This window comes from Podarcis erhardii, assembly GCF_964252035.2.
Source record: "Podarcis erhardii genome assembly, chromosome: 14".
Taxonomy (NCBI): Eukaryota; Metazoa; Chordata; class Lepidosauria; order Squamata; family Lacertidae; genus Podarcis; species Podarcis erhardii.
Genome location: NC_138503.1, coordinates 44,502,110 through 44,516,149, shown reverse-complemented (window position 1 = coordinate 44,516,149; position 14,040 = coordinate 44,502,110). Strand labels below are relative to the sequence as shown.

General features: G+C 40.8%; 1 protein-coding gene across 3 annotated transcripts in view; it reads left to right on the top strand.

Annotated features, from left to right (window-relative positions):
• LOC309329199 (small integral membrane protein 10-like protein 3) overlaps positions 1 to 14,040 on the top strand; it is a 29,370-nt gene that overhangs the window by 891 nt on the left and 14,439 nt on the right. For 2 of the 3 annotated variants that reach the window (XM_081839873.1, XM_081839872.1), the window contains exons 1-3: positions 3,213 to 3,333; positions 5,241 to 6,142; positions 12,405 to 12,505. In XM_081839873.1, coding sequence (XP_081695999.1) covers positions 5,318 to 6,142; positions 12,405 to 12,505 — 926 coding nt within the window. In that variant the 5' untranslated portion in view covers positions 3,213 to 3,333; positions 5,241 to 5,317. Of the gene's footprint in view, positions 1 to 3,212; positions 3,334 to 5,240; positions 6,143 to 12,404; positions 12,506 to 14,040 lie in introns of those variants that run through there. The other variant, XM_081839874.1, reaches the window with a different exon arrangement.

The window sequence follows — 14,040 nt, the reverse complement described above, 5'->3', positions numbered from 1 at the left end:
ATTTGTTATGGGCAAAAGGCTTTAGGTACGTATTAGGTTCATAAATTACCATATAGCATATATTCAACACAAAAAACAGCAACAATTTGTTGTTGACAAAGGACGGCTGGACATATAAAGGGCCCAATTACCTTCAGTAGATTAGGGCCTCATCAAAAGTAAATCTGGCCCATATCCCACTTTTCCCCCAAGGTGGATGGCTGTTCCCTATTTGTCACCTCTGCTCTTCCTACTTCATCCTCACAGCAACCCTGTGAGGTAGTCTAGGGTTGAGCTACTGGGGTGGGGAGTGGAGTTGAGAAGGAAGGAGGCGCTCCTTGGACTGTCCTTAGCTCCCCGCTTGAGGCGTAGGGCTTCAGATTGTCGGAGTCCGTGCTTGCATACCAAGTAAACACAAACAAACCCATCTTGCACATATTGTGTATTTGTTTCGTTAAGATGTTTCCTGGGCAAACGCCTGCCCAAAGTGGCTCACAGTCACAACAGGAAATGAAAATGGTTGAAGATTTACGAAATAGTTTTTAAAATTACTGCATTTTGTAATCCTGCTTTCCTCCAGTTTTCGCACTTCCCACCTCAGTCCTTCATTTTATTCTTGTGAAGCCAGTGATGTAGTGGTTAGAGTGTGAGGCTAGGACCTTGGAGGCCAAGGTTCAAATATCTGCCCAGTTATGAAACTCACTGGCATATATTATTGGCATAATCAGAAGCAGTATATAATAATGTTGCTTTCTGGATGATAGAAAAATGTATATTTTGAAGTTGATATTTCCTCAGTTATGTGGTAGGCTTTGATATTGAAACCTGTGGAAAGTGGTGTGCTCACTGTTATATTTTACTTAATTTGCCAAACTTTGGGCAGTGTGTCTGCATGTTTTGCTCTTTCTGTTTTTTTGTTTTTGTTTGCATTTGTTGCAAATGGACACCATGGCCATTGGGCTAAGAAAGTCAAAGATTACTCAGATTCTGACCATTCTCTTGATCTCTTTTTCTAGTGCTGTAGATGGATCTGTAACTTAAAAATAATAATCAAATTTAAGAGTTTGGATTTCTTAGTAGAAATGTGTATTGCCCCCTCCCCTCACAAATTATGCACTTGTTTTTTCCCCAGAGGTCTCAGAGAGAATCTGGGACATTATCAAGGAGGGCACAAAGCATATTGGCACCTTCCCAGCAGTTAGTTTCATAAAAAGGGCTCTTGTGTTACTATACAAAACCCTGAGCAATTTGGGTCCAAGTAATCTTAAGGACCACTTGGAACCTTATATTTCAGCCTGATCACTAATACAGTGGTAACTCGGGTTAAGAACTTAATCGTTCTGGAGGTCCGTTCTTAACCTAAAACTGTTCTTAACCTGAAGCACCACTTTAGCTAATGGGGCCTCCCGCTGCTGTCGTGCCACTGGAGCACGATTTCTGTTCTCATCCTGAAGCAAAGTCAAAGATTACTCAGATTCTTAACCCGAGGTACTATTTCTAGGTTAGCAGAGTCTGTAACCTGAAGCATCTGTAACCCAAGGTACCACTGTATCATCTGGAAAAGTATTGAGAGTTGTCCCCCATGATACAGAGACCCAGCTGGCTTCAGCCAAAAGCTGCACATTTAGAATGACTGACCCCATGCTATGGAAGACTCTTCCAGCAGAGATTTGGCAGGCATCTTCACTTTTGACAACTATCTAAGATTATGGTCTGAAGTTGCATGATACAGCAACCTTACTGACTCTAAGATAGTCATTGTCTAGGCATTGCCTGTATGGGGGACCACAAGGAAACCCTCCCTGTATGGGAAACCACAAGGAACCCTCCCTTTAGTTCTATGGAAGAAAGGTAGGATACAAATGTAATTCAATAAATCATGTCCCTTGTAACTAGGTTACATACATTTTGTGGGTAATTGATGGCTTCACTGATCGCAGTCTGACCTAGGTGTAATGTGGGAGGTAGTGCATTGTATTCTGTATCGCTGTTCAAATCTATTCTCACCCTTACTGTTCTTAGTTCCTTGACATGGGTGTGGTTTCACAGATTTGTCTGGAGTGCTGTGATAGGAACAAGCTGGGTGGGAGGGTGGAGAATTGTGATGGGATGATGAGCTGCTTGTGCGTAAAAGCTTAGTCCCTCAGAGCTTGGGCATGCTTCTCAAAGCTCTGTCTTTAGCGGAGCCCCTTGAACATGACTCCCTTAATCGCTGGCAGAATCCGACAGTGGGCGTTTACGGAATCTACTCCAACATAAAAGCTCCTTAACGGAAACGCGTCTTCGGGATTCTCGGCGCGACAGTTTCCGGCGAGGAGTGGGTGTACCTACAGGAGGTCCTGAGACCTCTCCACTGTTTTCGCTAGAAGTCTCCCTGAGCCATCCCTCCGACTCCCTTTCTCTCTGAACTTCCTCTCTCCCCCTGCTGGTACCTTCCTCCGCTGCCGAGTCTCTCCTAGCTTCTGAGAGCCCTTCCACCACCTGCCTTTCCGATGGCAGTTCCCTGACAATAATTTTCCATGGCTTTTATTTTTTTGTAGAAAACTCTGTTTCATAACTTGATTAGTAACAATGAGTGGGTGCCTATAGCAAATTTATTATTAGGCAATCTTGGAAGTTGCAAAAATTTAAATTTATATTATATAGAAATAAAAGAAGCATGCTTAATAAAATAAACATGCTTAAAAACACTCTCTAGGGCATCAGAATTTTGTTCTGATGCAGATTGATAATGTTCCAGTGCAGACCACAAAACAGACTAATTTGCAGTTTGCAATTTTTTTCCAGAAAACCAACATCACTGGTAGCAAGATTGATATAGCTACCTGCAGATTGGCTTGTCAAGTTGCAATAAGAACAAACGTTCTGTGTGACCACCAAACTTACATAAGGGTCTGTTTATATCAAGGTGGTCTTGATGTGTTAAATAGTTTTGCTATAGCATTATCTCTTCATCTCCTGAGTTTAAAACTGTATGTAGATCAATGACTGTTGTACAGAAAATGTGATGCTCTGCATTTTGATACATGCTCTATTGTTGCCACGTTAAGATGGAAATTCCTTCAGTCTCCTGGTCTCTCTTCTGCTTAGAGGAAATTATTCCTTGTTCAATAGAGAAATCAAGCCACTTGTCTCAGCAGAAATCAATTTTTTTATTAAATGAGACTTCTCCAACATTTTGCTTAATATTTTTAAAGAAATTGTGCTCTAGAATGATTCTGGATTATGACATCATAATTTACCTCCTGGAATCTTATTGGTTGAAGTTAGCAATTGTTATGACAGTTGCGTTGCATCAGCTCACAAAAGGGCAAAACTAAATTACAGTATTCTAGTTGTAAAGCGAAACAGAAGGTAATGTGTACTAGAATAGAGGAATGTTTGGTTTTGAACTGCCTTTCGTTATGATCTCCAAAATGAGTACAGGCACACACACACCCAACTTGCAATTGACTTGCGCACGACCGCATATATGCCTGGTGGTGGGAAATAATTAAATCATATAATTCATACCTGGAAATGGAGGGAGACAGCTGGAGAGTCCTTGGAGCCTGAAGAGGACTTCAGTGAGGGCAGAGAAGAGTCTGAAGGCGCAACTGGGCCTTGTTTAGACTGCACAGCCTCTCTGCCTAACAGCTGGTGTGCGGGGTAGCGCAGCACCAGCAGCTGCTTTTCTGCTCATCCTCCGGCCTCCTGCCAGCCCCAAAGCTTCAATTCCAGTTGAAGTTGTTTTTTGGTACAGTATTTTTGATCTGGACTGGAGAGAGAGTGGTAGAGAGGGCATTTAAAGGGTGTTTAAAGGGTTCTCTCCACTTATGTGATTTTCACTTATGTGCGCAGAATGCTGGAACATAACCCCTGCATAAGTGGGGGGTCGCTTGTATAATATTTGAGTACTCCATAAGGTGGTTTATGAGGATAAGGAGTAAAAAGTAAAGACAGAACTTTCTGTGGTAAAAAGTAAGTGGGTTCAGAAGATCTGAAAATATGGTATAGATAGATACTCTTACTTTAGAATGGGATTTCTGTTTGCTTAAAACAAATACTTGGATATGAGATGGTGGTTAGAGTTTCAACTTTAAATCTGTTTACTCAGTAGATTAGCAAACCAGTGTTAGAAACTGAGATATGGAAGATAGGAGCTAAATGGCACCTTAATCTGAGGTTATGGGCGCAACAACGGAATGTCTAGGCAATTTTTTTTAATAACAAGAATACAAAGCTGAAAATGAATGAACTGCAGCTAAAATATTATGTTCATTTCCCACATGGTCTAGTCCTTTCCCCCCTAATATTCTTAAGAGGGTCTCTTCTCCAGTCTCCAGAGAGTAGCTGGAAGTGGGGAGGCAGAAAAAAGTCCTCCTTTCCTTCTACTCTGCAGTTTTAATCTGAAATCTCAGGCAGAGTGCTGCACCCAGAGCTCAAAAACTGCTTGTGCTAATGAAATTCCCTGTCGCAAAATGCACCTAGAACAATGGGAGTTTCAAACACTGTAGCAAACTGATTTATGGTAATAATAATAATAATAATAATAATAATAATAATAATAATGGACTGCTTTTCCCTTCCAAAATGAAGGGAAAAAGTCATTTGATCCAGGGACAAGCCACACATATATTGGCCTATTTCTACCTTTTTCTTAATGGTGACACAGACCTTAATATAAGAATATTCTTCACAGCTGTGAACAGGGCAGTGGGGTGGAGTAAGTGAAGACAAGCGACAACAATTAACTATAACGTTGTTCACTCCTTCTGCTCAGGCTGCGCAGAAAAAAAAGCATCTTGGTTTCTGAAATTCATTCTGATGATGCAGATAAAATGTGACTGATAGAATTATACAGGATGTGGTCTTAGTGTGTGAAAACAGTCAAGATCCAAGGATCTCCAGGCATGCACCTCCAGATGGTGGAGATGGCAGGCGCCATCCTGGAGCCCAGGCATCTTCACTGGTTGTAAGCGGCCAATAGCCAGGGTACAAAATGTGCTTGGCACCTGGCTAATTTTGAACACTGGAGAGGGAAATAGACAGCATACAAGCCAAAGACCACTTGTGTACATAACAGTAAATGGGCCATTTCTTCAGTATCTTAGAAAAATACCTGCAGTGAGGTTTTGGTAATGTGCAGTGATTTAATCAATTAATCTTTCAATTCATTTTAATCTGCCTAAAGGCAGATTAGTACATTAGAAGTAATCTTTGTTGTGCTTTATAGCCCTAGTGACAACAAGTAACTACTTCTGTTTTTTGTGTTGTTTCAGGTACATATTGAGATTCACTAAATTGCGACTTATGCTACAACTAAAAGGCATTCCATTATTTACTGCAGTTCAGTACAATGCAGAGTTTGGAGGACAGACGGGTGATGCATATCTCTTATATTAATATGGAACAGGAAGATGATGTAGGACACCAACACCTACGTAAAAATGCCCTGAATGAGCAGAATGAAATTCTTCGTCTTCCAAATATCCAGTCGTTAGTGAACAACTCTCATGTGGATAATAATCATTTGCAAAAGGAGTTCTTCTCTCTTAAGATCAGGAACTGCACTCTGTTTAAAGCTGTCCCATTGCCTCATATTGGCAAAAAAAGGCCACCACGCTTGAGTGATGCGGCAAACGGAGCTGCGTCTTCCAAGGAATCGCTAGGTCCACTTTTTTCTCCTGAAAAAGATATATTTGAAAAGCTCTTTAAACACTTTGATAGCACTGCAGTGACAGGCTGGCTGGAGAAGGCACGCAACTTCATTAGTGACATGGGCACGTGGAGTTGTTGTGGAGATAACTTTGTACGCTTTGCACATTTCTGGCTGTCTGAACTCCAGTACAACCACAAAGAGCAACTGTTAGAACTGGAAATGGGAGTTATTGAGGATGAAGTACGCCTTGCTTTTGAGGGGTCAGGCTCCAAGGAGTTCCAGCCATCGGATTTGAATTCCATTCTTGCAGCTGCGCTGAGTGAATATCCCATCGGACTAGTGAACAACCAGAACCCATATGTTTTTCTTGACTATTTAAACCTTATGTCTTCAGCGGACACATCTGAATATAAGGAAATGCTTTCAGCTATACAGTACACAACCAAGAACCCTCAGATAGCTCAGTGGTTGCTAGCTATACGAGCATTTGCACTTGCAAATCTCTGGCATGCAATAGTGAAGGTAAAAATGCAATAGTTTTGAAATGCTAGTGCCAGTTTGTTGCCATGTTCCTTGTAAAGTACTTTTAAGATCTGTCAGTGGCCAAGAGAGATAATAACAGGAAGTGTTGTAGTAATAACTTTTAGGCAACAGATATATAAAAAAAGCTTTAGGGAGTTAGTGAGCTGTTATACCTTTTATTATGGTGTATGTTGATGGAGAAGATTTCAATATTTTCAGGCCTATTGAGTAAAATGTGTAGAACTGGCTGATAACAGGCATTAAGGACCCCATCCTGTTATTTTTTCTGAATTAGTATATAAATATTACTATTACAGGGTTGTATCCAATACTAGTCCTATTGCAATTAGACCTATTGAAATTAATGGACATGCATAATTTAGGTTTATTAATTTCACTGTATCTACTTGGAATATAACCTAGTTGGATACAGCCTGCCGTGTCTGAACTTTGCACCCCTTTGGGCTGTTTCAAATGTATTATGGTGACAAACCTATATTTTTCATTGCATCTACACTCATCATGAACAACCCCAACTTTCTGCCTTGTGCATGATAGTTGAATGCAAGTATTGTGAGTGTACATTACTTTTTTAAACATAATCTGTTAAGCATCTCTGTTGGGCCTTCCTAAATCCACTTGCCCTTGTTCATGCTTTGAGATAGTTCAACTGTAATGCCAAAATTGCCACCATCTGACAGATGCATGATTTGCAAGTGGCCACTGAGCCAGGATCTGAAACTGTGGCTTGAACTGTTTTGCAAACAGCAGTTTGGTCAAGCTGGTTTGGCATTCCACCCCAACAAAAATCACCATTGCGTCTGCTCTTGGAATCCGTTGTTTGATAATTCTCTGAAAAGACAGTGGCGGGGGAAGCTGCAAAGCCCATGTTTTCCCTGTTTGGCATTTCAGTTGAACAAATCCTACGAGAAGTCTCCCTACTGTAGCAACGTTAGTGAGGTCTTTTTATTCTAAGCATATCTCTGATACTGAACACACTTATGTGCTTCTTTTAAAAGAGCTGGTTACTCTAGAGCTGTGAAATTTATCCGTAAGCAGTGAATGTGTCTAGAAGTCAGCACAAATGTCTCATTATTAATCTCAGCTATATTCGTCTGGGGTGGAGTGTTGGCCATGGTGCCTGCCAGCAGCCACTTAAAAAATTGAACTTTGGCAATGTAGATAAGCATCTTGCCTTGGCTACTATTGGCACTGGGGGAAAAAGAATGGGTGATGCTGTCAGGGATCCTTAGGGCTGGTTCCATTGCTACTCATGACAGTGGTTTAACTTGTTCCTAGGCAAAGGTCTTTAGCTGAACATGGGCTAAGCATTCTGTTAAACTGTGTTTAAAGGTGATTGTACACCAGCCTTCCCCAACCTGGTACCTTTTAGACGGTTTGGGCTACAACTCCCATTGACCATAGCCGTCATGGGGAATGGGCATGGAAGATGGTAGTTCAAAACAAGGTGCAGGGGGAAGACTGGTGTTCAATATTGGGTAAAAAATTGCTATGGATGCAAGCCTTCATCCTGTTTAATAAAATAAACAAGAGTTGGAATGCTGTAGGAATCTTGTGTCACACTCTTCTTATTTGTTTTATTTTTCCTAAGAGGAATAGCTGTGCTTAGTTTCTTACAGGAAGAACAATAACCAAGTGTCATGGGGCACCCTAAATACTGACATACATTGTGGCATAATTTCTTGGGGATCAGCGATTTCGTATCCATATTCTCCCTTTTTTTGTGCATTTGGTGAAGTGGACTCTGGTCCATGAAAACTTTTTACCATATTAAATCTGGCAGTCTTTAAGGTACTGCAAGATCCTTTTGTGTGTGTGCTTTGCTACCAAAGTCACGAAGACTTCTGTCTCCTTGCATCTTTTTACTGATTTTTGCGTGTACACACACAACCCCAAATCAGAATGCTTGTAATAAAAGCCTTAATATGAAATTGTGGACTGTGAGGAAAGTCTTCCATTTTAAAAATGACACTTTAAGCTATTAAGAAAACATGTTGGTTAGGTGACTTGGTAATTTTCAGCTAGATCTGTGAGGCAATATATATTACAGATGTATAGCCCTTATGTCTTTTAACAGCATTCAATTTATAGTTCTGTCCCTAACGGTTCATTGCAGAATTTTTATCCTTATGCCAAATATAGAGGATATAAGCACCACCAATAAGACTTCTTTTTTTCCTTACCCATAAAGTAGTTATTCCAAACAAATGCCAAAAATACTGCTTTGTCTGACTGTATGTGAGTTTAAAAGATTGGATGACATAAATTTGATTTTTTTTTAAAAAAAGAAATCCATATCCAAATGAGAACTAAATGTGTTGCAATAAAAAAACTCTTATCCAGTGAGCAGAATATAGCTTCCCCCTTTAGGTGTTAGGCTGTTTGTGGGCCACTATATGATTGAAGCATCTGATTGGGTGGAGGAGTCAATGGTGGTATCCACTTAAACTGTTTTGCTGGAACTATCAGCTCCCATAACCTATCAGAGGAGATCTATAGGGTGCATCGGGAGGGGAGAGGGTGGGGAAGTTTCATTGTGCAGCTAACACTTATTGTACTAGTGGAATAGCTGGCTCTCACTTCAGGCCTTTCCCCAATATGTAGGATGTTGGAGAAGCAGCCAGGCATGGTGTCAGGGCACCATGTTCCCCTGTATTCGTTTGTTAGCCCTTCATGTCGCCAGTGTGTGACAAGAGCTAATCAAACCCTTGAAAGATAGAGAACATCCACCCACAAAGGACAGGAGTATTCACCGGTGTTGGTTATGCTCTGCTTTCAGCAATCATCTTTTGTTTTACACCAGGGGTGTCAAACTCAAATTCATCGGGGGCCGCATCAGCAGTTTGGTCACCCTCAAAGGGCCGGTTGTATCTGTAGGACTATGTGTCCACTCTTTATTATCATAAATTATTGTCACTGCATTCAATTATTACTGTGACATTTTTGGGTTATTTGATTGTAGTTTATGGTCCCTATACCACTGTAAAGTGACACGGAAGTGGTCAGTATATCTAAAGTTTACCGCTCAGACTTTTAAGCAGAATAATAAACAGACCCTCCCTAGTAAGCAGACCCCCCTCCCCCCTCACATACATCATATGTACTTACAGTACAGGAGAGAAGGGTTCAGGCAGCCGTTGGATCTGTCACATCGCAGGATGGCATGCGCTCAATATAAAAACAAGTGGAGGTTTCCTGTGTAGAACAGCCGGCGCCGCTAGAGGGCAGACGTTCTCTGGCTTGTAGGCTGCCGCGCATGCGCTGAAGAGGCGGCTTTCTTGTGTCAAAAAAAAAGAAGCGAGAATAAAAGGTGAAGGCTGGCGGCGGCTACGCGGGCCACATGACGAGGTCTGGCGGGCCGGATTCGGTCCGCGGGCCTTGTGTTTGACACCCGTGTTTTAAACCTTTTTAAATCTCCTTGAGCTAGAGCAGACATAATGTTTCCCATCCCTGAACCATGCTCAAAGGATTGAAAATAAACCATAGGTTTATTAGCTTCGTTTCTCCCCAACCCTTTTGCCATACTTCATTGTTTTGCCAACATTCAACAATAATGAGGATTTGCTCCTGACACTTTGGATTTGAAGTCCTAGCTAGAATCTGGTTTCAGTTCCTGGATTAGGACCAAATCCTAGTTTGTGTTAACCCTGGCTAACATCCATGTACAATGGGTAACAACATCAAGCCATGTTTAAGGGATGAAAGTAATGTATATTGACTCATTGTCTGGAGATTACTTATCTTTAACAGAAGTTTTGGCAGCTTTACTTTCTTTGCGTTTGGCTGGCTTCTTTCTGCAGTCTTGCATCTTCCACTGGAACATTAACATAACTCAGGTGTGCATTGGTTTTCTGTGCATTTGTCATGTTGAGGCATCAGAATAAGCCAGTGGAGCACTTACGTTTTAAGGAATTTATGAGGGCAGAAAGCATAAATCTTAACTGGAAATCTTAATTAACTATGCTTCTTGTTTAGATCATAGCTGGGGGACATTTGGTGCTCTGAGTGTTACAGGACTACAGCTCCCATCATCCCTGATCATTGGCCATTCTGCCTGAGGCTGATGGGAACTGGAATCCAACCAGTTTCCTCATTTAGATGCTGATGGATATTTTAACTGTCATTTAGTTACTGTGAAATACAGTGGTACCTTGGTTTGCGAACTTAATCCGTTCCGGAAGTCTGTTCTTAAACCAAAGCGTTCTTAAACCAAGTTGTGCTTTCCCATTGCAGCAGAGGACTCAATTTACAAATGGAACACACTCAACATGCACTGCTTCCAAGACAAAGTTCACAAACAAAAACACCTACTTCTGGGTTTGCAACGTTCTTAATCCAAGTTGTTCATAAACTAAGCTGTTCTTAAACCAAGGTACCACTGTGTCCCTGTATGCTTTCTATAGTGTGTTGATCCCATCATCTTTTCTGTGTAAAATGTTGGTTGGTTTTACTTCTACCCATAGCAATTGCTTGACAGCACTCCTTTTGATACTCTCATCTAGAGGCATAAATGGTTCATTTAGGTGTCATTTGGTAACAGAGGCAGAATTACAGGGATTTGGTAGAGCTTTGGGGGAAAGAGATTTCAGAGCCCTCTTATACAGTTCAAAAGGTGTCCCCCGAAAAGCAGTAACTTTCAAGAGCGCCTCTCCCCACATACCTCATAATAACCAGAGACATGGGTGCTTCTGAAAAATTATCACAAGTGGTCCAAAATATTTGAAAACTGAGGTAGTAATTGAAGCACCCTTGCCCTCTCTGAATGACATTTCTGCTTAAAAGAGGCTGCATGCATTCACCCTACCAAGTTGCATTTTGGCAAAATATCAGAAACCTTTCGGAATAGATAGACACAGTTGCATCTTAAAGCTCTGTGTGTTTAAAAGCCACAGGTGGCTCTCAGTATTTTGCTGTAAAACATCTCATCAGTCCAAGCTGCAATAATCATTATGGCATTAATGATACAGACTGATATCTGGGGGATGATGCAACAAGTTCTGCGAGCCCAAGAAGACTTTGGGTTTGTGTTTCTTGAATAGCAATGCATCGTGACAAAGTTCTTTTTGAAATGAAAGTTTCCAAGAGCCTGCTGGCCATAGGGTTCTGCCTAAAATGTGTGTATCTGCGTGTATGTTAGCTTTCTAGCATCTCTCTTTAAATGTTTCGAGTGAATTTAGCGCACTTGTACTTTTAATGAAAATTGTGTACCTGCCTTGAATTTTGACTTTTAAAAACCTGGATGGTAGTTAAAACATTCCAGCAGAACTAAAAGGAAAGTGGTTTTAGTGAAGTTACTAACAGTATGATCCACAGCTCTGTTAAGCTAAGAGAATGTTCAGCCTGATAGGCTGTATATCCCCTTGTGTGTACTCAGGCTTACTCTCAGCTAAGCACAGACATGGGAATATGACTTTACCTTTTATTTCAGAGGGACTAGCAACTTAGTCCTAACCACATTTGTTATTCAGATGTCCCATGCAGTCTGAAGAGGCTTACTTTTCAAGTACATACATTTAGAAGTGAAGCCTACATTGGCAAAGATTTGAATACATCTCCTTAATTAGGCTGTGGATTGTATTGTAACAACATACTTGTAGAGTCTGCACTTTATACTAGGGTGGGGTGGGGAGGAATCTATTTTTAAAGAAGTTTCTTGCACTACTAGAATTATTTAACTGACAATGTATTTAGCTGACAATGAAGGCATATATAAAAATAAAATGTTTTGTTCTTGATGAGGGGGTGAGGAGTAAGGGGTGGGTATAAATAAAAGATGGGCTTGTTTAATATCTAATTAGGGTGTTCACCACTTTTACTGCATGTGGCTTCTTGGTCCACTTTTGTGGAAAATGAGACTTTAAAACTGAAGATAGAGTTTGATCTCCTAGAAAGCCGAGGCAGATTTTGGAGCTATTCTCTGTAAATGCCCTTTTAAAGCTACGAGTTAAAACAACAACTGCATACTTGCACCTAAGTGAGTTTTGCCCTTTTGAAAACAGGGGTTGTAGCAACATGAATGGTCCCTGAATTGCTTTCTAAATGTCCTTGAAGGTTTACTGTGAAATAGCAAAATAACATTAGAAGTCTGGGGGACGGGGAGGACTAATGCCCAGTCTGCAGACTCACATGCCTTATTCATGTGACATATATTCTCTAGACAAGTTTATATTTCCTGAGTAGTGACAGAATTGGAATTAAATTATAAGATTATCTGCTAAATGTCGTGCTTTTTAAAATTCAGTTCTATAAGGCATTGGTCAAAACCCAGCTCTCTTCTGAACAACCTATCAAGAGTTCTGTTTCTGCTACTAGAAAGCAATCCAGCGAAGTGGTTAAAGAAAGGTAAGATTACTTGCATTTAGAAAGTGAAACTTTTTGATAGCATATTTCCTGACTTAATATTGTGTTTAAACTAGAACTGATGCAAAAGCTGCACTGCTTTGTGAAGTCATTGGGCACCACCCACCATGATGTATAATTTTCCACTTGCCCAGCCGAGATGGTTGCTGGTGGATTGTGGCCACTGTCTTAAAGTTAGGTTGTGATATATATATATATATATATATATATATATATATATATATATATATAAATATAAGCTTGAACTGAATATGTGCCTGTACTAAATTTTGTATGCAACGCCAAAAATCATAGCACAATAATGATTTGTTGATGTTTGTCAATAGTCTTGCTTATTAGTCGTTTTTTTTTAATAACCACACAAGTATGTAGAAAGGCTTTTTAGAATGTAGTATATAAGTTGGTAATGCTTATAGAGGCTACATATCTAATTCACAGTGAAGCCTTGCATGACTGAAATATTTGCTGTACGTGACTGACCAATACTCACTTGCTTCATAGAAGAAACTAACATAGCATTGTATGTTCTGTAGAGCAAAACCGTGTGTTCCTTTTTCTTCCTCCTCAAGGGTGTAACTTCTCAAATCAGCATCCTATCTGCAACATTAATTAATATCAATGGAATTTGTGCAAGGACTCTGTTGAAATGGACTGATGTTCTTCCTTCTTCAGCACAGCTTAGTCAATTGCATTTCTGGGTTTCCCCCTCTATGCACAATGGGGCTTTGGGTGGGATGCTAAAACGTCAGGGTTTCAAATCAGTCAGACATGGGCACAGTACCCAGATGCGGGAGAGTTCTGCCAGGCCTCTGTCCCCCCAATCCCTCGACAGAACTGCAGATCTAAGCAGTATGAAAGACAAAATAGATTTGCACCTCCAGTATATCTGTCCAAACCCCATTAGTGCACATCAGTTAAATGGGAGCACAAGAGGTGCACTTAGACCACTCATTTTCTCCACTGCCTCCTGGCATTGTCTGTATGCATAACAACATAAGAACCTCAAGAGTTGTATCAAAGGTTCACCCATTCCTGCATCCTGAGTCTTTCTGTGGCCAGCCTGATGCTTCCCAGGCATAACGAGGGCAGCGCTCTCCCACGGTTACGCCCCAGCCACTGGCGTTTAGTGAAACACTGCCTGGGAGCATGGAAGTTTTTACGGCCTAGTCTCTTTTCTTTAGTTTTGCCCAATTCCCTTTTCAAAACCTCTAAACCTACCCTAAGGCCCATTTCCAAAATGTCTTGTGGCAGCAAGTCCTTTAATTGCTACAAAATAATAAAAAAAAAATCCCTTCCAGCAGCACCTTAGAGATCAACTAAATTTGTTATTGGTATGAGCTTTCGTGTGCATGCACACTTCTTCAGATACACTGAAATTTAATTGCTGTGCTTTGTGTGAAGTGTTTTCCCCATGCCTTTGCACTGGGATGGGGAAACGGGAAACAGCTCCATTGAGCATTATGGGATCCCTCTGCACATGCTGTGCCTGTGCACCACTGGATTTCCTATCAAGAAAA